This window comes from Lepidochelys kempii, chromosome 1, assembly GCF_965140285.1.
Source record: "Lepidochelys kempii isolate rLepKem1 chromosome 1, rLepKem1.hap1, whole genome shotgun sequence".
NCBI lineage: Eukaryota > Metazoa > Chordata > Testudines > Cheloniidae > Lepidochelys > Lepidochelys kempii.
In genome coordinates, this window is record NC_136380.1 from 117,599,102 (window position 1) to 117,625,161 (window position 26,060).

General features: G+C 40.4%; 1 protein-coding gene across 1 annotated transcript; it reads right to left on the reverse strand.

Moving 5' to 3' along the window:
• Positions 1-525: 525 nt before the first annotated feature.
• Positions 526-26,060, reverse strand: IL18RAP (interleukin 18 receptor accessory protein). The gene is made up of 12 exons (XM_073327508.1): positions 25,986-26,060; positions 25,528-25,678; positions 21,458-21,636; positions 18,205-18,475; positions 17,446-17,620; positions 14,029-14,203; positions 13,436-13,504; positions 13,016-13,139; positions 7,616-7,770; positions 7,062-7,199; positions 3,305-3,475; positions 526-1,557 (listed from the first exon to the last, which is right to left on the reverse strand). The coding sequence occupies exons 3-12, from the start codon at positions 21,525-21,527 to the stop codon at positions 1,142-1,144; spliced, it is 1,764 nt and encodes a 587-aa protein (XP_073183609.1). The 5' UTR covers positions 21,528-21,636; positions 25,528-25,678; positions 25,986-26,060; the 3' UTR covers positions 526-1,141.

The window sequence follows — 26,060 nt, forward strand, 5'->3', positions numbered from 1 at the left end:
GTGAGGATTCTTATCAAGCCTTCCCCAGGAAAGGGGGTGTCAGGCTTGGGGGGGTATTTTGGGGGAAGATGTCTCCACGTGGTCTCTTTCCCTGGTCTTTATTTAAAATGCTTGGTGGTGGCAGTATACTGTTCAAGGACAGGGCAAAGTTTGTACCTTGGGGAAGTTTTAACCTAAGCTGGTAAAAATAAGTTTAGGGGGTCTTTCATGCAAGTCTCCACATCTGTACCCTAGAGTTCAGAGTGGGGAAGGAACCTTGACAGAACTTCCCCCCATTCTATAGGTGAGGAGAACCTGAACCCTGTCATCCCAACATGGCCATGTGAGGGGATTCTCGCAGAGTTTTCCTCTCCACAGGCTCTCTCTCATGGATTTTTTCCACAGAAAGGAACAATCTGGGCTAAGAATTTTAGGGCTGCTCCCTCTGGCCTGCATAGGAAAAGTTACATTGAAAAATTCCTTTGGATTCTTTTTTAATTTTAATTTTTTAATTTTTCAAAAAAAACAGAAAAAACAAACCTCAAATGAAAACACAATGCAATGAGCAAGACATTCAAACTGTTGTATCATTATTATCAACATCAGGGCAAATGAACACAAACAAAAAAGTCCAGGGTTGGAATTTCAAAAATGCTCAAACTTGGCTTAAATCTGTTCCCACTGAAATCCGTGGGAGTTTTACCAATGACATAATGACAGCAGAACTAGGCAAATAAAAATAAAAATCCCGTCCATATTTCTTTATGCTTTTAATTTCTTTCACACAGGAAAGCCTGTGTACACAGTGTGTATTAGTTAGAAATAGAATTATGATATTACTATTATTAATACATAGTTATACTGTAAACTCTATTTTGTCTTAGGTTTATACACCATCTAGTACAATAGGGCCCAAATTCTGACTGGGATCTCTGGCTACAACTTTGCTGAAAATAATAAATATTAAATATAATAATAAAAGAAAGACATATCACAGCTGGATCCAATGCCACTTGCTTCTATTGAAGACTTTAGGGTTGTCACATTATAGGAGGGTTTTTTCACTTTATGTTAGAGTGAGCTATCAATGAGACAAAAGATGATGAGCTCCTAAATTTGTGGTCAGGTGGTAGCAGATACAGGATGTTCCTTTACAATCACCTCACCATTTCTTAATCTGCTGACTTCTCCCAGCGGCCTTTCTGCTATTGATAACCACACTAAATAACCTTTGGAAAAAAAATTTTAGACTGTTTTTCCTTAGCCCCCGGGTATTTTTCACCGGCATGTGATATCGCATATATTTCCAGAATTGTTTGTTTGGCGAATTAGAGTTAGAAGATTTCCAGGTAACCACTGGTAAAATTTTAAGAGCTTTCTTCACTATTGGAGGTAAAGACTCTGGCTCTTGGAATGACTTGTACTTAATTAAAATCAGTTTTATCATGTTATCTTCTAAAGCACAGTTCACCGCTGCCTGCAGTTCAAAGATGCTGGGTCCATTGACATAGCCAGGACTCAAGATAATTATAGCTCGTCTGCTTTGTTGAATAGCTGTTACGATATCATCAGTGTAAGCTGAAAAAGAAGTAATGATTAGTACTAGCTTACACTCTGGGCTTTTCAGCCACAGGCACCGAAAGCATTTAAAAAAATTAAATATAATCGTGTTAACAACCATGTAAATGCAGCCACCACTGGAGTAAAATGCAACAACTGCACATAACAGCACATAGCAATGTCCCTCACAGCATGAGAAGAAGAGAACACACTTGAAACCAAAGGAGCGTTTAGAAAGCCATTACCCAATTAATTTGGCAATGACACCTGGGCTAACATCTTCATTCTTCTGATAAATGCAGTCAAAGATCTGGTTGAGTGCCACTTCTGGATGCTCTCCAGACTGCTGTGCAGGGATCCCAGTGCTGAATCCCACATATTCGTAGCTTGCTAGGGCTGGGCAGAATGTAGGTACTGTCTCTGGCTTTGGGCCTCTAAGGCACGCTGTCTGGTGCGAATCTCATGTCAGTCACCCCCCTCTTGACAGTGGGGACCCTGCAGTCCAATGGCCTAGGCCCTAAAACTAGTGCCATCTCCCACAGGCCTCCCCAGCTGTTCTTGCACTTTCCCCAGGATCCCACTGAAGGTGTGAGCCTTCTGGTTTATGCTTTTCCTCTTTAAGGGTATGCATGGAAGACAATGGACACACACACACACTCTTAGCACAGCATTCTAAACACAGTTTTCTCCTTACATTGCATGAAAGATAAATGGATGTAAACATAGTTTTCCTGCCTCAATTTCCACACCACTCTGGAGAGTTCTTTGGCCATACACCAGAGCCCTCTAAGGAGTCCAGGATGTTTCCTCTCCTCCCTGACCTCAGGCACATGGCTTCTCATCCAGAACATGGAGGCCTAGTCTCACTTCTCCCTCTAAAATAGTTGCTGAGAGACCCTCTCTTTTATAATCTCCAGTCTTTATCAGGTGATTTCCTGATCAGCCTCATCAGGTGATGAAAATCCCCTACCAGGTGACCTATTACTTTCATTATCAGCCCACCTGCACAGACTGGTTCTCTTGGGCAGGACTCAGCCTATTGTCTAAAGTGGTGCCATGTCAATTGTAGAGCACTTAAGTTAATGACCCTTTGTTCTTAGCCCTGTGCTGCTAAACGTTGGCGTTCCAGTCCAACATGGAGGTAAAAGAACAACTGAGAAGGCAAAGAAACCCCTCATTCAAAATTAAATCTGCAGTCTGTCAGATATACAAAAAGAGCTCCTGACTCCAAACAGAATCATAAGTTGTGCCTAGACAGGTTCCACAAATTGCCACAGGTGCCATGGGCTCTTTAGTGACTACAAGGGATGATGAATTTTTTTTTTGACAGAAAGTGTAGTTTTACACAAGAAAAATTTCAATTTTGCTGAAATTTTTCAATTATCCATCAGCAAAATCGAAACAAAATATTTTGTGTCAAACCAAATCAAAACATTTTTGCTTTGTTGAACCAAATCGAAATGTTTTGTTTTGGGTCAGTTCAAAATTAATCTGTGTCCACCTGAGCTGCCAGAGTGACTCATGGAAGTTAAAGTTCAGGTGACTCCTGCCCCTCTTCTCCCCTCTGGCCTCAGCTTTCTAGCAGATTACATCTCCCATAATGCAAGATGGTCTCCCCTTTGGTTGAACCAATGTGGTGTATTATGGGAGTTATGTGACCATGGTGCATCATGCCAGTCCAACCAAAAAGTTTGGCTTTAGAGGAGAAAAGACTGGAGAGAAGGGTTGTCTCCTGATGTTTTCCACATATCAAGTGGGACCTTACCTCCTCCTGGAAGAATGTCCCTTTCAAGAAGGCACAGTTTGTATCCATATTTGTTTTCCAACACCTCCGGAAGGACCTCCAGGGCAAACTGTTCCTCATTAAGAAAAGTGGAATCAATTTCAAAGGAGTCTTGTTTTGCATAGGACACAAATGCATCAAATTCTTTGCAATCTAAAAGAAAAGAACATTAAAATTGTGCAGCTCATCGAATGCAACTAAGGTATTTCTGAAGTACCCATCACCTTTAATTTAATGTAATGGTAAATTCTCATTATGGTCAGTATATAAATATTTTATTTAACTGAATACATGTGATTAATAGCAAACAATTGTCAAGTCATGTAATGGAGTCAGTCAGTAATTCAAGATCAGTCCAGCTTCTCCATTGCCTTGCAACTCTTGTAGACGTTCACAGCCAAAGTGAGTATAAAATGCTACCATTCTGTAAACCACTACACAAGATGGAAAGCAATGGAAAATCAGGTCCATTGCTTCATTTCAGAAAGCATGCAGAAAACAAGTAACATCCTTTGCTGCATGACCAGTTGACGATCTGGCCATTTCCCATTAAATTACATATACAGTAACTCCTCACTTAAAGTCGTCCCGGTTAATGTTGTTTCGTTGTTCCATTGCTGATCAATCAGAGAACATGCTCGTTTGAAGTTGCACGATGCTCCCTTATAACGTTGTTTGGCAGCCACCTGCTTTGTCCACTGCTTGCAGGAAAAGCAGCCCGTTGCAGCTAGCGGATGGGGGCTTGGAACCAGGGTGGACCGGCAGCCCCCCTATCAGCTCCCCGCTCCCCTAAGTTCCCTGTGCAGCAGCCACCCAGAAGGCTACCAATTGCTGGCAGTTCAGCTGTCCCTCCCCCCACTGTCATGTGCTTATCCTGCCCTCTGCCTTGGAGCTGCTCCCTGGAGCCTCCTGCTTGCTGTGTGGGGGGTGGGGAAAGAAGAGGCAGCTAATATCAGGGTGTCTGCTTCCCCCCTGCTCCTGCCCCCTGCTTACCCCATCCATAGAGCGGGGGGAGACACAACAGGTCTCTGCTGTCTCAACTTCCAGATCTACTTAAAAAGGCAATGTACTTAGAGTTGTGTCAGCATACTTAAAGGGGCAATGCCTCTCTTTCTCTCACACACACAGGGTGTGTGTCTCTGTCTGCCACATTGTCTCCTCTCCCTCCATTCGTGCTGCCTTGTAGAGTGGGAGGCTACATTAACAACAACGTGTTAACCCGTGAGGGCTCAGCCGCATGCTAGTTCATCATTTAGCAGTAAGGCATTCCCTGGGAAATATCCCACCCTCTGACTTCACCACCTCAACTAAGCTTCACAATCATCATTGCTGTGTACAGTATTAAATTGTTTGTTTAAAACTTATATATATATTGTGTGTGTGTGTGTATATATATATATATATAAAATATAGTTTTTTGTCTGGTGAAAAAAATTTCCCTGGAATCTAACCCCCCCATTTACATTAATTCTTATGGGGAAATTGGATTCACTTAACATCCTTTCACTTAAAGTCACATTTTTCAGGAACATAACTACAACGTTAAGTGAGGAGTTATTGATTTAGAGACTGAGTCAAACTTTTTGCTTTGTGTGCAGTAGTCAACATTTATGTCTCATTTATATCATATCAAAGGATGCAGCTACTCAAGAAAAACATAGCATTTCCAATGCACAAGCTGTTTCCAAAATGCAGTGCATTTTATTGCAAGTAAAACCCCATCTCTCTTACACACCATATTGTCATAAAAGCACATGCATTATTCAATACAATAGTAGAAAAATTCATGTGTTATAAATAGAGATGGGGGCAAGATGCAAATTTCAGGTCAGGATCCAAACACCACCTCAAACTTCGGAGCCGTCCACTTCTTGAGTTCTGGTTCTGTCCCATTAAAGAAATAGATCCAAGCTGTGGATTTCAAATCCAGATCCAAATTTTCCCAGATTTTGAGAAATTTGGCTATAATGCATACAGAGATATATTTTTGTTTTTTAAATAAAAATGTAACAAGTATTTCCATTTTAAAAACAAACTTTTGCGGGGGGTTAAAAGTTGAACAGGTTAATAACAAAATATGGACAAAGGAGTAATGGATGTTGGGGACAACTGGGGACATCTGTGAACAGGCTGTATTGCCTAGTACTCAGAGCAAAAGTACCGGATAGGGGCTCAGTTCTGCAAGATGCTGGCTGCAGTGAAGTCTATGGAACTACTCACGTGCTTAAACTTAAACATGCACTTAAGTGCTTTACTGAAATAAGGCATCTTGCAGTACCCAGCCCTATAAGAACAGTTATCAATACTAATCTGTGATTATGTGATCAATATCAGTTCCTTATGTGATCTTGAACAGGTCATTTGTCCTAAGTCAGGCACAGTCAGCGTCACTAGAAAATTATATGTGCATGTTTGTGTAACTACATCTAAGTTTAGCATGTTCTAAAACTTAAGTCCCAGAAAGTGTGCATGCAAAAAAATGTAAGCATGCAAATTTCAACTCGCAGATTTGGAGGTTGAGTTGCGGTCCCTTTGAAAATCTTAAATACTAATAATGATAAAGAATCCTTTGCACTAGATGTTTGCAATTCCTCATTTCACCAGTGGAGGTCACTGTCACCATATTATAAAACAACCACTCCTTATAATTATTATTGGTGGTGGTGGTATTGTTATGGTAGCAACTGAGTTCAGGGCCACACTGTATTAGACAGTCTACAAACAGTCTCTGGGCCAAAGAGCTTAACACCTCTTTATCTCAGGGATCAGCTGGAGAAACCACCAGGGGAGTTTCCAGAGCCCTCATGAAAATCTTGCCACCAAACTGAAGTGAGGGTTACGTGATTTCCCAGATCACCCTGGCCAGACGTGACTTATCAGTTGGCTCACCAATACACTTTCTGAAGAGCAATTTATGAATTTCTTTTAAAATATACCAGCTTGCATCAAGGGCCAGTTGTGTTTCAGAAAAGTCTTACAGGTAGAAACCACCAGACGACTCCACCCCCTGCATCTCACATTAGCTTTGTAAGCACTTTGGGGCAGGGACTGCCATTTCCTATACATTTGTAAAGAGCTTAGCACCTGGGAACCCCAACCTGGTAGAGGCCTGTGGGTGTTATTGCAATATTCATGATTAGAAGTTGATCACTATGATCAACATGAATTTCCTTAGGAAGAAAATATAAATATTTCCAGTAAGTGCCCTTATAAGTTGATTTGCCAAGTGATGTTGTCTCCCTCCTTGGTTATGTTTATGAGAAATTGTGTTGATTAAATAGGAAAATAAATGATTATATGTCTCCATTTCCTCACCCATTTCTCTGCAAGCACATGCACCTCTAGTCTACAGATTTTATCACAGGTTGAGGGAGAAACTGTTGTTAACCTGTGGGAACCTCCTGTTAAAATATTGGAAACACCTCACTCCTCTGTCTACAGGGTTTTGCCTAACCTCTATCTCCTATTCTGAATTTCCCTGGCTAATTTACTGCTGTTGTAAATGGCTCATTATAAGACTTCAGTCAGTAAATATGTACTGCCCCATGTGTTCCGGCTTCTCTAAGATCCTGAATCAAAGACCACTGAAGTCAGTGGAAAGTCAACTATTGGCTTCAGAAGCCTTTGAATTAGCCCTAATGTGATTGAAGACATTAAAGTAAATGGTTAACAGATACTGCAAATGATAATAGAAAAATTGAAGTAAAATAACAGTTTATCATGGTTCTATTTTTCTTACCTCCTATAGTTTCGTCCTTGGCCAAGTAATTTCTATACATCAGCGCTATTTCGATCCAATGCTGGTAAACAAAAGCGCTGCCCACCAGGAGTCCAACTAGAACTGCAATCGCACTATATAATATGTATATGAAAAGTGCTGTTAAAACAAAATTATTGCTGTTAAAATTCAGTGTTTCCATAATAATACTGACATGTACAAGAAATGCTAATAGCAGGGATGGGGACTAAACTGACTGACAAGATTCACTCCTGCCTGCCTCCCAAATTTTAAGGAAGTGTGGAACTGGATCCAAGTCCAATTCTGAACACTGGGACTCAGGCCTAGCATGGGAATTCAAGAGAATACATAGTGTCTTGTTGACAGTGTGAAAAGCAGATCTGTGCTGGAACACAGAGCAATTCTAGCAGTTTTCAAACAAAACCTTTTCCGGTCAGTTTCAAGGAACCCCTCTAACCTATTGAAAAGTAGAGGGCAATGATGACCACAAGCATATTAGTGACAGTGCTCAAAACATATCTCATCAGGAATTGCTAGACCTCTTCTGGATTTACCTCTTTCCTTCCTTTTTAGCTTGAGCACTCCTGTCGAGTTCCCCACAGAATTCTGAGCAAAGCAGATGAAGTTGCTGTTCAAGTCCCTTTCAGTAACTTCCCTGAGTGTGGCAACATGAACAAATGATTTGCCTCCAAATTCTTCTGCACGAATCCTAAACAGAAAAACACTCCTATCATCCATCTACTATTCATTCACACAAGACACAAAAGCCCATGATTGTACAAATAAAGAGATGCTAACATTCTTGTCATTCACCTGTGATGTCTGTGAAGGAGTAGGAGTATTTTGTAATATTTTTAGGAGTCCTGTTTTTGTTTTATTTTCCCCTATATGCTCCATTGCTACCCAGTGGGTGGAAAAGGACTGTTTGCTCTCAGGCCAGGCTAAGAGATGTGGGTCTGGGTATGGGTTAGCAATCGATCCAGCAGGGGTTGATTTATCATGTCTAGTATAGACACGATAATCAACCACCAATCACTCTAGCGTCAACTCCAGGACTCCACCTCAACGAGAAGCGCAAGGGGAATCGACGCATCTATACACCGCAGTGAAGACACCGTGGTACGTAGATCTAAGTACATCAACTTCAGCTATATTATTCACGGAGCTGAAGTTGCATAACTTAGATCGATTCCTCTCCTCCTCTCCCCCACCCCAGTAGTGTAGACCAGCCCTGAAGCGTGATCCCCATATCAGTGGAACATTTGAAAAGACAATGGCAAATCCAATTGTCCAGACATAGACACGTAGCAACTGTCGACCCAGAGAGATTTGGATTTCCCCACCTCTCAGCAGGGAGGTTGAGCAACACTCCCCAGCCGAGAACAAAGAACTGGAGAAGTGTGAAGTGTGGGAATTAGAGGTGGTTTCTGGAAGTATTCAGGACTCTTACCAAGAGTCAGATGAAGGAGGGCAGGTCAGACAGAGCTTAAACCAGAGGTTCATTACAGCTTGGCTGGGCTCTGGGCTAACCAGAATGGACTATGCTTTAATTTTCCATTCTCTATACTACCCTAAGGACTTCCTATGCTGCATTGCAGTTAACTAATAAACCTGACTGTTTTGACAACACTGCTTGGTGTCATTGCAAATGCCTGGTGAGGTGCATTAATCCCTGAAGAATGTACAACTCTCCATCAGGAGTCTGTCTCAGTTGGACTTGTTGAATGGAGCTCATGGTGTGACGCAGGAGCTCCGAAAGCCCATAAATCCAGTCTAGGGAAGCAGTGAAGCTGTATGGCTAACAAGGAGAAAGAGTGGGACCCTTTCTGGGGGTCTGGCATACTGAAGGGGTTTCTCCTAGAGACTGCTCCAAAGCTGGGGGTGTAGCACCAATTCTGTGGATCCGTGACAATGTTGCAAACGAAAAATGATGTCCTTGTATGAAAGTTCAGTTTGGTTCTGATCTCATGGCTAGTGCCCACAGACAACACAATAAAAAGGTTGCTCTTGATCAGTCCTCAGACCTCAATTTATCAAAGTACTTAAACTCATGCCTAACTTTAAGCGCATGCTTAGTCCCATTGACATGTACTTAAAGTTAGGCACCTACATAGCTGAACTGAAGCCTTAAAAAGCAGACTCTACAGCAGTGGCAAGGGACCTTGCTGTGAAAAATCTTAAAATAATTTAATGCTAGCAAAATTCTCAGGTGATGCGGGACACTAGGAATTTGCAGAATCATATCCCATATCTCATGGCATTTCCCAACCACCAGCTGAGGTCACCTGAACAGAGCAGGGTGAAAACTAGTGGCGTTTGCTTTATAGAATTTCATTCATATTTTGGTTCAGACTATGTGGTGTCAAACCCTGAAGTTTCACTTAGCATTTCAGATGAGGTGACACTCATGTAATCCACCAAGTTACACCTGATCACATGATGAAATCATGCAATCATATTATTTTGACTCAAATCACACTTGATTTCCTTGAAAGTGGATCCCCATTTATCCAAAATTGAGCAGCGTTCCCAAATTTTTACAAATCTTTCAATACACTGTGTCTGAATTTTGAGTTTCTAATGAATTCTGAAAAAGACAATGTTCATCATAACCATTTTGCACTACTCTGTTCAGAAGCTGATAACCGACTGATCTCTGTAATACCACACATGTGCCAGTGAGTGGCTTTAATCATAATAAATCAAATTTATCCATAAAATATTGTAAATCTCTGTCCAGAGTTGTCTGTGTTGATACCATTTGTTCTATTTGTTCACTCTCTGTTATATAATAATATATATCATTATAATGAATATCATTATAGGTGACATTGGTAACACAGCCTAATATTAAGGTTGCACAACACTTTCTATTATAAGACCCTGTTCTCAGTTGCTTACAGCTTTGCCGAACTTTAACCATTGGGCAGAAATTTTCCATGCCGGATATCTGCCTGTTAAAAATTGGCTGGGACCTTTACTTTGAGAAGTTCTAGCACTCCCATACTTCAGACCAAGGATTTGAAATTTGGTCTTTGTGTTATAGATGTGCTTATTGCTGTTCCTATTAAAAACTACCCACATTTGGCCAAGCTAGAAGTCTTTGAAAAAAATCTCAGTTTGCACAAACTAAGAAATCTTTATTGAGTATATCAGCTAAAATCTCCAACATTCTATCCTCCGTGAGCACACTTCATCCTGTGTGTGACCAGACTGCACGAGCCATCCCCACAGAGTGATTGCACATGCTCTATCCCAGCGGTGCAGGGGCCAAGACAGACCTCTAGAATTGCTGCTCCCAGATGCTGGGATGATGCCAGGTACTGCAACTGAGAGCAGGGAGCCTGTCTTTCTTGTGCTCTCAATGATTCTCCTTGCTGATGCTCAAGCAGCGTGCAGAAGGAAGCCTTCTGATTTGAATGCTGAGGGGACAACAGCCGGACTGAAAGAGTAGATTTGGACAAGGAGCCTGGGTCAGCCCGGGAATGGGGAGGGCCAAGATTGTGACTGGGATTTGGGGAGGTGGGCACTACGATTGGAAACCAAGAAGTGCAGAATGTGACTCCGACTCATGGGAGGAGGCTGGGATAGGTAACACAAGAAGACTGAGACTAGGAGCTGGAGAGGAAGCTGGAACTGGGAGCAACCTAATGAAGGACACCCAATGAGGGACATGTGAGGGGCAGTGGGGAGCCAGTTGGCAGATAAGGGGGGAGGGGAACACAGAGTGGACGAAGAGCTAGGGGGACACTGGGACTAGCTGCACAAGGAGACTGGAACTGGGCACCAATGGGGGTGGGAAGGGGATTGTGCATGGGGAAAGAAAGGTCTAATGAGAAGACAGGGTGCAAGGGTAAAACTGAAACTGGCTGGGCAAAGAGACTGGGACAAGAAACTAGGAAGGGGTTAGGGAGGGAGGCAGAGACTGAGATTGGATGAGGAGCCCCTGGGACTGGTTGCCAGGAGGTGGGGAGGAGAGAGAGAGAGATTGAACAAGGAGCTGGGAGAGGAGGGGAAATAGGACTAGCAAAGCAAGGAGATTGGGACTGAAAGTGTCTGTGGGAGGAAGAGACTGGCATCTGGGGGGAGAATGAGAATCTGATGGGGAACCCAGAGAGGGAAAATAGGACTGGCTGGGCAAGACTACTGGGACTAGGACAAAGAGACAGGGCCAGATCAAAGACAGGACCAGGACAAGCTGGCTGGGATAGAGTGGACAGGATTCAGCTTGGGGGAGAACAAGCAGAAGAGTCTTTAACTACTCTCCTCTGGACCCTGGAATGGAACCCAAGATTTCTGAGTTTCACCATTCCTCTGCTCTTAGCAAATATCTGTGAAATCCACTGGCAAAGTGTGGGTCTCATTTCCCGCTAGTGCTGGTCCACACAGACAATGACAACCTACTACTGCTTTCAGGTATTCCATTAGCTCAAGTGGCGGAGGTGTGTGAGGTGCATCTAAAAGTTCCAACCATGCTGATGTCCCATGTAGGCGTCAATATGATGCCATATGGTGAGATTTCTGTTTTTTCACTTTGGTTTTTTTAAACCTAGGAAATCACACATGCACGCATCCATGTGCACACAGACACAGACACACACACACACGTTAAAAGAACATTAAGGTTGAAAAGCCAAGCATTCAAAAGTTAATACCCAAATTAAGGTCTCCCATGCAACCTTAATTCAGTCCCCCTGTGCATATGAATTACGATACAGTCTTTAATGGCATGATCCCATACTACTTTTTCCACATGATCCCTGTCTCATTCAGTGCACAGGATTCACCTGCTCTATGGATTAACCAGGGTCGTATAGTAAAGGAGACCCTTGTCTGTAGGAACCCTGCTTCATTGGTTGCAGAAGTCAAAGGTATGTAGTGACTGAAGCAGGGGATTGCAAGAAGAGAAAGGAGGGTCTGATGGTCAAGATAGTTGAATGCTGCCATGAGGAATTGGATTTGTCTTTGCATCTGCCACAGAGTTCCTGTGTCATGCAGAGCAACTCTCTTAAACCAAACTTTTCATAGGTGGTCACTAATTGTCTCTCTCTCTCTCGTTTTCTGGGTGCCTGACTTGAGACCCCAGGGCCTGATTTGCACTGGGAGCTGCAACTGAAGTCAATGGGAGCTGTGCCTACATATAAAGCTTTATGTAAAGCTATATATTATTTGAGCATATACAGTGCTATATAATGCTAAGTACTCTGAAAAAATCAAGCCGTAGGTGTCTCAAATTGAGCAGCCAAAATTAGTGGACACATCTGAGCTTAACTTCTCTGCGCCTCAATTCCCATTTGTAAAATGAGGATAATTCTAGGAGCTGTGAAGATAAATACATTGCTTGTGATACCAGAAAGATGGGAGCTATGGAAAAGCCCAGGAAGAGATTGACCATTTTTTCTTTAGAGCAGGGTTTGCTCTCAGTATGAAGAGAAACAAATTATTGAACAGCTTCTCATTAATTGAGCACCATCTATTCTGTGCGAGCAAGGCTGGGTTCTGTGGACAAAATACTATGTGAGTATTTAATTAAAGACTGTATTTCTGTATATTAATGCATATGCAAAAAGGGGGCGGAATTCGAGTTGCATGAGCAGCCTAACCCTGGTACTTGCTAAATTTTCAGTGCTTCACTGTACAATCATCATGTTCTTTTAACATACTTTTTTGAATGTAATTATATATACACATGCGTCTATTCATACATATAGAGTGGAGTGTTAACATGTATAATATATATATTAGAAAGAATATGTGTGTGTCACACATATTAGTATGTAATATGTATCTAAAAATCCTCAGTGGACTTTTCTTACGTTTTCTGATATTTTGTTAGTGATCTTCCAGTGTCTCCAGGTAAGAAGACAGTACATTAAAGTAGATATTGAAGACTCTACATTTGCTTGCACTGTAACCAAGCTGGGATTTTCTGTTTAGTTGGTTTTTCCCCTTACCGTGTTGAGTTCTGCAAAAGTGGCTCACTTTTACTTTCTTTGTTGTCTCTGTACCAAGTTATCCTAGGCAAAAAATCCCTTTCAAAGCCAAATGATACTTTGCATTCCATTTTAAGAGGTTTTCCTGTGAAAAGGAAACATAGAAACACTGTTTACAAAAGTCATTGGAAAGTCTTTCTCCTAATTAATATGGGAAAGTGGTTGCTGGGTTGAGATGCGTTTTTTTCCCCTTTGATGCCAACAAAGGCATACACTGTCAATATACTGTCTCAGTTTTTGACCTAATCCATACAAAACATTGGACCTAAGATCCATACATGTCTTAAAACTGGTTTCTATCATCCAGTGAAATGTCAATACTCTATTAAATTGTAATGCCCTTCCTGGCCAGAAAAAGAACCGCAAAAAGCTCCCGCTTACCAACTTCTACTTCAAGGGTCTTCATGCCACTGGGATACAAGATGTTTGGGGTGTGGACAGTGTTTCGTGCTGCAATACAATACAAAATAAAAAATAAAATAAAATAAAATAATTGATAAGACTATTATGTATAGTGAAAAGGTGCTATACTGTCTTAGGCTATGGTAAACCCAAGATAGAATCAGCTCTGATAAGGTTATTGATTATTCTAGGTTACAGACAGTCTATTATATATTATTACTTAACATTTAACATTCCATCCAAAGCCCACTGAAGTCAATGGCAATCTCTCTATTGATTTTAACGGACTTGGGATGAGGACTTTAATGATGTTTAGCCCGATGGCCTGTCTGAACATTCCTAACATATAGTCATTTTGTAAGTGGGGCTTCAGTAACGATTTCTGAAGAAACAGCCAGAGAAGCAGGAATAGAACCAGGAGAGGACAGCGTTGTCACTGTGAGAGAGGACAAGATTTTCAGAATGTGAGCACAAATTAAAACAGTACAGAAGAGGAAAGAGACACTAATTTACTACAGAAAATAAATTGTTACTACAGATATTTTATTATTCTGAGCTCATATGTTACTTACCAATGATTTTTACTCTAACTACTCTTCTCATTGTCCACTGGATGCTGTTGTCAAATAAAATGTAATCACATACATAAATACCAGCATCTTGCTTATAGATACGAAGCAAGTGGATTTTATCATCCTTAAGTTTTCGACTTGGTCTAGTCTCCTGAAGCATTACTCGAATTCCATTCTAACAAAAAGAAAGGAAAATGAAGCAATTAGATGGGTTATTTTCTTTGCAACTAATTAAATTCTCTTTTAAAATCTTAGAGTGAGATTGTCATGAGAGCTGAATGCAGACCTAACTCTGTTCCCATTGAAGTCAATAGCGGAGTCTGTTATACTATGAGTCTCATAAGCTTTGGTGTTGGGGGTGGGGGGGTTGGGGGGGTTGGGGGGGTTTTGTTTGTTTGCTTTCGCAACCCCTAGCTTCTGAAGGCAGCTGAGTACATGAGAATCTTAGCTTTCATATTTAAAAAAAAAGCAAAATTCTAACACTCATGATTGCGGAGAAAACTCTGCAAATATGAATGAAGTGGGACCTGAAGACTTAGAAACCAGAAGCCAACTAAAAGGAAAACTGTTCTTTTCTTTTCATATGTTATGATTTTTAAATAAATCTCATGATTTCTTGAAATCTGACTCATGAATTTTGAATGCTTGGAGTTGGCAATACTGCTATTGCTTTCACTATGAGCACCGAGCAACATTGAATGCTTTTGAAAATTCCAGCCATTCTTAATGTCCTAAATATACACATATCCTCTAGAATGGTTAAAGATTTTTGTCATAAATATAAAGGGAAGGGTAACCACCTTTCTGTATACAGTGCTATGAAATCCCTTCTGGCCAGAGGTAAAACCCTTTCACCTGTAAAGGGTTAAGAAGCTAAGATAACCTCGCTGGCACCTGTCCCAAAATGACCAATGAGGGGACAAGATACTTTCAAATCTGGAGGCGGTGGTCGGGTGGGCAAAGGGTTCTGCCTGTCTGTGTGATGCTTTTGCCGGGAACAGATCAGGAATGCAGCCTTACAACTCCTGTAAAGTTAGTAAGTAATCTAGCTAGAACATGTATTAGATTTTCTTTTGTTTAATGGCTGGTAAAATAAGCTGTGTCTTTTTGTAACTTAAGGTTTTGCCTAGAGGGATTCTCTATGTTTTGAATCTGATTACCGTATAAGGTATTTACCATCCTGATTTTACAGAGGTGATTCTTTTACCTTTTCTTTAATTAAAATTCTTCTTTTAAGAACCTGATTGATTTTTCATTGTTCTTAAGATCCAAGGGTTTGGGTCTGTGTTCACCTGTACCAATTGGTGAGGATTCTTATCAAGCCTTCCCCAGGAAAGGGGGTGTCAGGCTTGGGGGGATATTTTGGGGGAAGATGTCTCCACGTGGTCTCTTTCCCTGGTCTTTATTTAAAATGCTTGGTGGTGGCAGTATACTGTTCAAGGACAGGGCAAAGTTTGTACCTTGGGGAAGTTTTAACCTAAGCTGGTAAGAATAAGTTTAGGGGGTCTTTCATGCAGGTCCCCACATCTGTACCCTAGAGTTCAGAGCGGGGAAGGAACCATGACAGTTTTTAATAAAGGCCAATCCAATGCCCATTAGAGTAAATGGAAAGACTCTCATTGACTTCAATGGGGTTTTGATCAGGCCTTAAATGAACAGAGCAAGGAAATTCAAAGTTCATGCAAAAAGAAACCAGAAAAGAAAATTTGCCATAGAAGATGTACCAGAAATTATTGTTGTGCAGGCTCTAAGTGAAGCCTCTACACATAAGGGGCTGATGCTGTTCATCAAATGGGCAGAGATTTCTGATCATTTCTAATGCAATTCATAGTTCTCTGAATTGGGCAATTCTGATATAATGAATCATTGTAACAATTTGGGGATGAATTTATTCTTCATAAAAGTGAGGAACTAACACTGCGGAATGAGAGCCTGACATCACTCAAGCAGGCATTCATTGCACTAGCTTTTACCACACTGCTCTGCCAATCCTGACCTACCCTGTCCTGCTATTCCAGCCCTGCACCCATAGCAATCCTGCCAGTGTACCACACTAATGACCTGCAGAACTAGTACCTTTTACTATCCCAGGCCTTTGCGTCTCTGCCAACAAAACATTGAGGAATCCACCTTTGTACAGTACAATAACATTCTCAAAAAGATAAAGAAAGCATAACACCACCTCATTGACCTTTCTGCCCCTTGATCCTGAATTTCACCCACATTTATCCTAAATCCTGCTTTTAAGAGTCCACTCCACCAGCAAGAATGCTCACCAAACAAACGCCTAGGCAGGCAGCAGAACAAAAGCATAAATTCTGATGCACTGCTTCATTGCATATGGAGCCTCAAGTTCCCTTTTGCCATACATGACATGACAGAAGCAACAGAAGATGGAAAACAGAAAGATGCAGAAGCCCAAAGAGCATCTAGAAAATATCCTACAAATAAGGCTACATTTTAGTCAGGGGTATTTTTAGTAAAAATCATGGATGGATCATGGGTTGTACATCTTTTACAGGAAATTCAAAAGTCACTTTGGCTACAGAAATGGTTCTAGTCTTGATTGAACATATACTTAGTGCTGTAACACTAGATGGTATAAATGAGTAGTTAGGTACAATATATCAAGAGTTATTCCTGCATAGCAGGTAAGTCTATTTAGGAAATTGATTAGACTTCATACTTGGTATTTTCTGAATGCAAAGTAATTTCCATGTATTGCCCTTTTTTAACCTTATACAGAACTGATCAATTTTTTTAAACTGTGTAAAAAGAACATCCCTTCCTTGTCTGCCAAATTTTAGCTTGGAGACAATTTTATGGCCATTATAAGTAAAACTTGTCAGAAATTTTTCAGCAAATCACTTTTCAATAAAATGCCATTTTCATCTCAATAGAAACTTTTTGAAAAACACCAATTTTGATTACATTTCATTTAGAAACTAAATGAAGCATTTTTACATTTTAAAAATGGAACATTTTGATGTTTCATTTTGAAATTACTTCTGAAAATGAAATCTTTATATATTTTAATTTAGAAAAATGTTTTTAAAAGTTTTAAAGGGTTGAAATCAGAACGAAATGCTTCAATTTTATTGAAAGAAGATGTTTTGATCTAGCAGAAATTTTCATTTTAATTTATTTTGTTTCATGGGAAGTTTAGAATTCTTTGGTTTTGTTCCATTTTGGAACAATTTTTTTTTCCAAATCATGAAGTTTCCCACAAAACAGAAAATCCATTTCCATCTCAGCTCTAATTAGAAGCCTCTAAAATATTCCCCCTTTGGGAGTTGTGCACAATTTGCATTTGCTTCAGTAGAAATTGTGGGAAATGTGTAAGAGTGCAGAATTTAGCCTAAAATTGTAACAACACTGATTTTATTTCACAGAGAATTGGAAAAGAGTGACTGTTACCTTGTACCATGTCACTGGTGACCTTTGTAAATGATTGTAGCAGTGTATCCCAGGACAAGAAATTGAATGTCCCCTTTCAATGAGAAGAGACAGCTCATTTCTGCCATTATCCGAACAATTTGCATTGTTCTTTGCTTGAACCTTTATGATGTTTGAGAGACATGGGATTTCTTCCCTGTGCAGCAAAGAAAAGAAACCAAGGTCAAGTGAAAACAATCAAACATATTGGACCAAAGAAAGAGTTTAGTGGCATGGAGGTTTTTAAGAACAGGTTAGACAAACTTCTGTCAGGTATAGTCTAGGTCGGGGTAGGCAACCTATGGCACGCGGGCCAAAGGCGGCAGGCGAGCTGATTTTTGGCGGCACTCACACTGCCTGGGTCCTGGCCTCTGGTCCGGGGGGCTCTGCATTTTAATTTAATTTCCAATGAAGCTTCTTAAACATTTTAAAAACCTTATTTACTTTACATTCAACAATAGTTTAGTTCTATATTATTGACTTATAGAAAGAGACCTTCTAAAAACGTTAAAATGTATCCCTGGCACGCGAAACCTTAAATTAGAGCGAATAAATGAAGACTCGGCACCCCACTTCTGAAAGGTTGCCGACCCCGGTCTAGGTATACTTAATCATGTCTTAATGCAGGGGGATGGACTAGATAACTTCTTGACCTTCCAGCCCTTTATTTGCATGAATCTATGATTTTCAGCTATCAGTGAAAGTGTACATCAAGGAAGGCCTTTTGACACACTGACATACCTTATCATACAGATATATACTCCAGCATCATTAATCCCTATCGGTCTAAACCAAAGTGCATTCCCTTCCTGAGTGGGGTTAGTGCTTTCATTACTGATAATCTTCAGTGGCTCTCCATCTTTTTGTTGCCAGAACCACAGCACTTTACTTTTATAGAGTAATGAGTTGTTGTACATGTGGGTACGGTGTTGGGATGGCAACACACATTCCAAAATAAACTCCTCGTCAGTAATTGCATGATAAATCCTTCCAGGTCCTTTATGAAGACACCCTGAAAGGCAGGCAACAAACATATCAGTACAATCCGACATGAATATAGCATAGATTTCATTATATTGAGAGAGAGAGAGAGAGAGAGAGAGAGAGAGGAAAATGGCCAAAATTTTTTACGTGATTGGTGATTTGGGGTATTTTTAAGGGGGTTCCTTAAAGGGCCTGTAAGCAAGTGACTTGTCGGCCGATGCGCCTTCTACTCCCCCCACCCTCTGCTGATTAAGTGTGGTGTAGCAGGCTCTCCTCCTTTAGCACCTCCTGCTGACAGCCATGCCAGCCCTGCAGTGGTTTGCTTTTTCTTGCAACTCAGCCCAGTGACCAGTCACATATAGGTCCACCCCTTCTGGAGTAAAACCAGTAGTCCAACAACTGATAGCCCTTCAACTTCACGTTGGACCCCCCCTCCCCCGCCCCCAGAGCAACTCTGAACCCACCAGTCCTTGCACCTGGAATCAGGGAGTTTCAGTAGTCCTTACCTTACCCATCCCAGGGGCATTTCTGCTCCATCTTCCTCAGTGGACTGGTAGGGGAACCCAGCTCCTCCCTTTCCAGGGACCCTTAAACAAGCAGTCAAGGCCTGACTACATAGACCTCTTGCTGTCTCCTGCACCACTTCTTACCTTACCCTGTCTTGAGCCTTTGCCTCATCCTCTTCCCAGGCTCCCAGTATATCAAGGTTACACATGTCTACCTTACTTTAAGTCCCATGTGGGAGTGGACAGGGAAGATTTTGCTTCTTCAGTTTCTCCAGCAGAATCAGTCTCTGTGTCTTCCCCCTGGCAACTGCTTTCCCCCTCTCTCTAGAGAGTGACTTTTTAACTGTTTAATGTCCTTAAGATCTTTTGGCTTCTAGTCTTTGAAAAACAAGTCTTATAATTTTGGATGGAGCCTGGAAGTAGCATCGTCCCAGCTAATAGCTCAGGCATTGTCTCTTAGGTTATGTCTACACTGAAAAAAAAACAACCCAACAACAACCCTATAGCAGTGAGTCTTCGATCTTCGTCTGTTGACTTGGGCTCATGGAGCTTGGACTACATGGCTAAAAATAGTAGTGTAGATGTCCCCACTCGGGCAGGAACCTGGGCTCAGAGAACCACCCAGACACGAAGTAGAGCTCTGTGTATCTCAAAAGCTTGTACCTTCTGCCAAGGTAAAGATATTACCTCACCCACCTTGTCTCTCTAATATCCAGGGACAAACACAGCTACAACTACACTAGTCACTTTTGAAAATTTAGCCCAATAACATTTAATAACTGAGTATAAATTAACAATGAGTGTCTGGGATTTATAGGTCTGATTCAGCTCCCACTGAAACAAATAGACTTTCCATTGACTTTAATAGCAGTTGGATTGGGCTCTGAGGACCAAAAACTTTCAGTTTGTGTAAATTGGCATAGCTCCATTAACGACAATGCTGATTACACTAGCTGAGGATCTGGCCACATGTCTTTAAACACAAACTGATATGTTGCAGTGGTTTTGATTTTGCCTATGTACAGTAATAAATACAAAGTATTCCAAAGTCCCAGGTCTTCAACGGGGTGGTGCTATCCTCTGCCGTAGACACATTACCATAGTTAAACTACAGACTTATCTCCAAGCATCCTTATTTTTATGGGTATAATACAAAAGTTAATTTACATTAACTAAATTTCACTCCACATAGGAGGCATCCAGGAGATGTGGGTGGAGTGTTAGCTTAAAGAAAAAGAGTTTCATCCAAACTCTACCACTGAGTTAACTATATGATCTTGGGCAAGTTGTTTGTCTCTGTATATCTCGGTTTTCTCATTTGCAAAATGGATATAATAATATTCACCTATGTCACAGCAATGCTAATAAAACAATTATTTGAAACATCTTCATATCCTATTGTGAGAGGTGCTGAATACATGCAAAGTATTATCCTTATGTTATCTGTACACTTGTTTGATACCTTGCCATTGTCTTTAGACTGCATGTGTCAATGGCAACCTTTTATATCCAACTGCTCCCAACAATCCACATCCATACATTTTCCTTTGTCTCTTTGTTCTACCATATCAGAGACACACATTATCTCCACACAATTTACTGTTTATTTTATATTCTCTTCCAGCTAATTCTGGTATGGTATCACTCTGGATAATGGGCTATTGCAGTTACAGCTGGTTGGAGAACAGAAATTTCCTGCCAGAAGGGAAATTTTCAAGTTTTTGGAAAAAATTAGTCCTGATTCCTGACAAAAAGTGAAAACCTTGAAATTTTTCACAGGACAAAAATTCCAAGCTTTTGTCCATTTCATTTTCTCCCTGCCCGCAGAAAGTGAAATTGACAAGAGCCTTCCAGGCAGGCATTTTCCCATGGAAAATTTTGATTTTATGCAAAGGGCATTTTCTGTCAGGATGATTTTCTGATAGAAAAGTCCCCAAAAGCTCGAATTGTAGTGCTCTATTTTTTTTTATGAAGCAATGTTTTAGCTTGGATGAAGATGTCAAAGGAATCACAGCAGGCACCTTGCAGCTTTCCCAGCTGAAATTAATTAGAGCTCTGTGAAATTCCACTAATACATAGCACCATGAGGCCCAATAAAATATAGGGCAGGGCAAAACAAAGCAATGAAAGGAGTTTTGATTAAGGAAGAGGGGAAATCTATGGAGAGAAAGCCATCTCTTCCTGATGTATTATTCAGTGGCGTTACAGCAGCAATTAATTTGTTCCATTATGCTCTCAAAATTCCAGTTTTTATTTTTCCATTATATTGAAAATGTCCATCTACTTTCACTGCTAACTCTGGGACTATGGATTTTGTACTTTCTACAGACCCAAACACATCATCAGTGCTTAACAAAAAAAATGCATAAAAATTATAATTCATAAGAAGTCTTACACAGAATCAGTGAAAACTTATAAAATGATGATAGGATGTATATTGATTATTACCAGCCAATAAAATTATTATTGAAACATTTCCAGTAAGACATGAAACAATCTCTTACCTGTCAGATTAAACTCTCTAACCTCTGCTCCTTTGATAAACAATAGTAGGATCCAGCAAAAAGTAAACATTTTTCCTATCTAACTTTGATTCACTCTGGAAAAATGTGTTCTTTGCTAGCCTGTGAAGTACTATGAAATAGATGATCAGAGATGTTCTCGGTCAGCATCATCTTCTTTGCTGTAAAAGAGGAAAATAGCCATTTGTTTTGAATGATAATCTACACTACACTGGAGTGGGAAGTGCTAAGCTATTTCACACGGCGCACAAAAGTGCAGCATGAAAATTAGGGCTGTCGATTAATCACAGTTAATTCACGCAATTAACTCAAAAAAATAACAGCAATTTTAAAAATTGTGATTAATCGCAGTTTTAATTGCGCTGTTAAGCAATAGAATACCAATTGAAATTTATTAAATATTTTTGGATGTTTTTCTACATTTTCAAATATATTGATTTCAGTTACAACACAGAATACAAAGGGTACAGTACTCACTTTATAATATTTTTATTACAAATATTTGCACTGTAAAAATGATAAAAAATAGTATTTTTCAATTCACCTCATACCAGTACTGTAGTGCAATCTCTTTATCATGAAAGTACAACTTACAAATGTAGGGTTTTTTTTGGTTACATACCTGCACTCAAAAACAAAACAGTGTAAAACTTTAGAGCCTACAAATCCACTCAGTCCTACTTCTTGTTCAGCAAATCGCTCAAACAAGTTTGTTTACATTTCCAGGAGATAATGCTGCCCGCTTCTTATTTACAATGTCACCAGAAAGTGAGAACAGGCATTCGCATGGTACTTTTTTGCAAAGTACTTACGTGCCAGATATGCTAAACAATCATATGCCCCTTCATGCTTCTGCCACCATTCTGGAGGAAATGCTTCCATGCGGATGACACTCATTAAAAGAATAACATGTTAATTAAATTTGTGACTGAACTCCTTGGGGAAGAATTGAATGTCTCCTGCTCTGTTTTACCCACATTCTGCCACATATTTCATGTTATAGCAGTCTCAGATGATGATCCAGCACATGTTTGTTTTAAGAACACTTTCACTGCAGATTTGACAAAACACAAAGGTACCAATGTGAGATTTCTAAACATAGCTTTAGCACTCGACCCAAGGTTTAAGAATCTTCCAAAATCTGAGAGGGACGAGGTGTGGAGCATGCTTTCAGAAGTCTTAAAAGAGCAACACTACAATGTGGAAACTACAGAATCCGAACCACCAAAAAAGAAAATCAACCTTCTGTTAGTGGCATCTGACTCAGATGATGAAAATGAACATGCGTCGGTCCGCACTGCTTTGGATCATTATACAGCAGAACCTGTCATCGACATGGACACAGGTTCTCTGAAATAATGGTCAAAGCATGAAGGGACATGTGAATCTTCAGTGCATCTGGCAAGTAAATATCTTGTGACACCACCTACAACAGTGCCATGCGAACCCCTGTTCTCACTTTCAGGTGACATTGTAAACAAGAAGCCAGCAGTAATTATCTCCTGCAAATGTAAACAAACTTGTTTGTCTGAGCAATTGGCTGAACAAGAAGTAGGACTGAGTGGATTTGTAGGCGCTAAAGTTTTACATTGTTTTATTTTTGAATGCAGTTATTTGTTGTACATAATTCTATATTTGTAAGTTCAACTTTCATGATAAAGAGATTGTACTACAGTACTTGTATTAGGTGAATTTAAAAAATACCATTTATTTTGTTTTTTTAAAGTGCAAATGTTTGTAATCAAAAATAAATATAAAGTGAGCACTATACACTTTGTATTCTGTGTTGTAATTGAAGTCAATATATTTTAAAATGTAGTAAACATCCAAAATATTTAAAGAAATGATATTCTATTATTGTTTAATAGCGCAATTAATTGTGTGATTAATCGCGATTAATTTTTTTAATTGCTTGAAAGTCCTAATAAAAATGGTAAACAGCATTTCCCCCCAAGTGATCATGTCTTTTTGAAAATTGGTATGTGCCATGTTTTGGTCATGCAGAGCATTTTGTGCAGATCCATGGTGGACCATATATACATACTGCAAACTTCAATTAAAACAAGTTGTATAGGGAGAGATAGATGTAGAGCCAGATTTTCAAAAGCATTTGTGCATGCAGTTAGCCTGATAGTGTGCCCAAAGGGTGAATTAGGCACTAATTAAACATTTATGGGTCAGCTCTTCAACTGGTGTAAATCATTGTTGCTCCATTGAAGTCAATTGAGTTATGTCAGTTTACAGCAACCTAGGCTGTGATCCTTGGTTTACAACTGCTTTCTTCACGGCTACATGAGAGCAGCTTCCTATACGCATAAGCCACACTCTGTTTTCATTCAGTCCCACCTCTGACCCAGTCTCTCCTAAGAGGATTTAGACCACTGTCTTGCTAGAATTGCACCAATGTTTTGAATGCTAGAATTGCACCCTCTCACTGATATGTCCCAGGTGACTGTTTTGCTTCCATCTAATCAAATGATTTAGATGACTGATAAAGTGACCTTTCGGTTTGTAAATTAATGTAGGCTCCTTCCTAGGCTAACTCTGGTCTAGCACAGCCTTCCAGGCAGTATGAGTTATCTGCACCAACAAAAAAGCACAGATTCACAGCAGGAACAGAGTTTCCAATAGCCATTGCAGCTATAATATAAAAAAAACCCATCCACGTTCTCAAAGCAAGTTGGCAATATGCCCAATAACCCCACCATAGTTGCAGCTATAATTCTACCTGGCAAGACAGTTGTTCAGTGTGACATCCAGCATAATAATTAATAACATTTTTTGCATGTATACAGTGTCTACCTCTGCAAGGCTTGAATTGAGCTATTTAGCTTCTCAGTAAAACTGATCAAACACCAGGTGTTAGCTACTCTTGAACTGTGTGAACTTTGGCTATATACACTTTTTTTGACATCCTTCATCAGCCCATCAAGTGACACTACACTTGCAAAGCTGTGTATCAGGCTGTGACTCAGGCTGAAGAAAAATCCCTGGGTGAGTTTTTTGATCTGTGGGCACATTATGCAAATCAGGTCCCACTCACACAAGCAGAGGGCAGTACTTCACCCAGTTTATTTTACATCAGTGGCATTAATGAACACACTCCCATTTTGCAGTCTTTGGGGCAACTATGCTACACAGAGAGGTGAGCTGCAGCCACATGCCAGAAACTAAACAGGGCCTGCTGTTTGTCTTTATTCCTGGCAAATATGGTTCTCATTTCCCTCCTCTGTTTTGATACTAAATTGGCTTCTGCTCATCTTGCCCATTTCTCATGGCTTTTAAAATCATCATGAAGCTGCCATTCTGGGGGTCTTGGGCTAGGCTGAATCAGGAGGCAGGGCTTCCTCTGCTTTATGCTGTATTCATTCAGAAGACAGCCATCCCAGTGGCAGAAAGTGCAGCAGAAGAGCATTTGGACAGTGGTTAGGTCAGAACTTCATGTGACAACATCCCATAGTGTATTTATCTTTTCTAAGTCAATGGTACTTTTTCTGTATTTTGGGTAAAATCATAACCAGGACACACTTTTGATGTGTATCCTAACTGTCACACACATGCACCCACACCAAATTTCCAGTAACCAAATGAGACTCATTCCTTCCACCAGGTTCCTCCTCCTAACAGCCAACATCCAGCCCCCTTCTTAGGAGGAGGAAAGTCTCTCCCGCTGACCTGCTGAGGAGGCAGCCAGGGAGAAATCATACACTCTCTAACACTTTTGTCCAAAGCCAGATTTAGCATTTTGGGGGTGGGCCTGGGAGACAGCTAAGCAAAGCCTCCACACTACAAAGAAAACAGATGCATTTTCACCACAATCACACCACTTGACAGGAGGCTGGTTTGAGGAGCTTGGGGAAGGGTCAGCAAGATGATTCTTTGAGATACACGGTATTAATCAGTTAACTTTGGGATGAGTGTCAGGAAGAGATTGTGAAGTCTCCTGCTGCTGAAGTACAGCGCAGCCATTTGTTCCTTTCACTGCTACCTATTGGTTTGCATTGATTTCTTATTCAAGGCTATCTTCACAAGGGAAAGGGCTAGAGACTTACCTTTATTAAAAATAAAAATAAAAGCTGAGATTCTTCACTTTGTCAGCTCCCCCAGATCACAGGAGCCCATCACCAAAGGCTTCCATGAGGCCCAAAGGCTAATTCTGCTTCTGCCACATCTGGCTAGATATAGCTTTCCAAGGATAATGAGCTACATGACAAGACCAAGAAGCATAAGCATCTAAATGAATGAAGAAACTCAGACAATTCATGATTAAAACAACTTAATACATTATCTTGTCTATTGCCCTGGCAATACAGGTTGCTTGCAGGTGAAACCTCCTATGGAAGAATAATCCCATCACTTAGATGAGAATTTGGAGAGAAGCATGAAGCAGTGCTGAAGTTTTGGCATTCATGGAGATAACCTGGTGGAATGTACTTAGAGTCGGTCGAAAAAATATGTATTTTTAAATTATTCATTTAAAAAGAAGAACATTTTCATGAAATATACTTACATTTTTCAACCAGCTCTAAATGTATTAATTTCATCTCCTTTATAACATTGCCTCTGGAGAGCCCCCTTCAGAGAC

Bases quoted from the DNA above. Each gene is read 5' to 3' on its own strand.
- IL18RAP (XM_073327508.1), bottom strand. From the start codon at position 21,527: ATGTTTACTTTTTGCTGGATCCTACTATTGTTTATCAAAGGAGCAGAG. The intron at 18,476-21,457 runs GTAAGAGATTGT...CCTGCCTTTCAG, and splicing joins TAGAGAGTTTAATCTGACAG to GGTGTCTTCATAAAGGACCT. The intron at 3,476-7,061 runs GTAAGAAAAATA...CTTTTCTTTTAG, and splicing joins CAAGGACGAAACTATAGGAG to ATTGCAAAGAATTTGATGCA.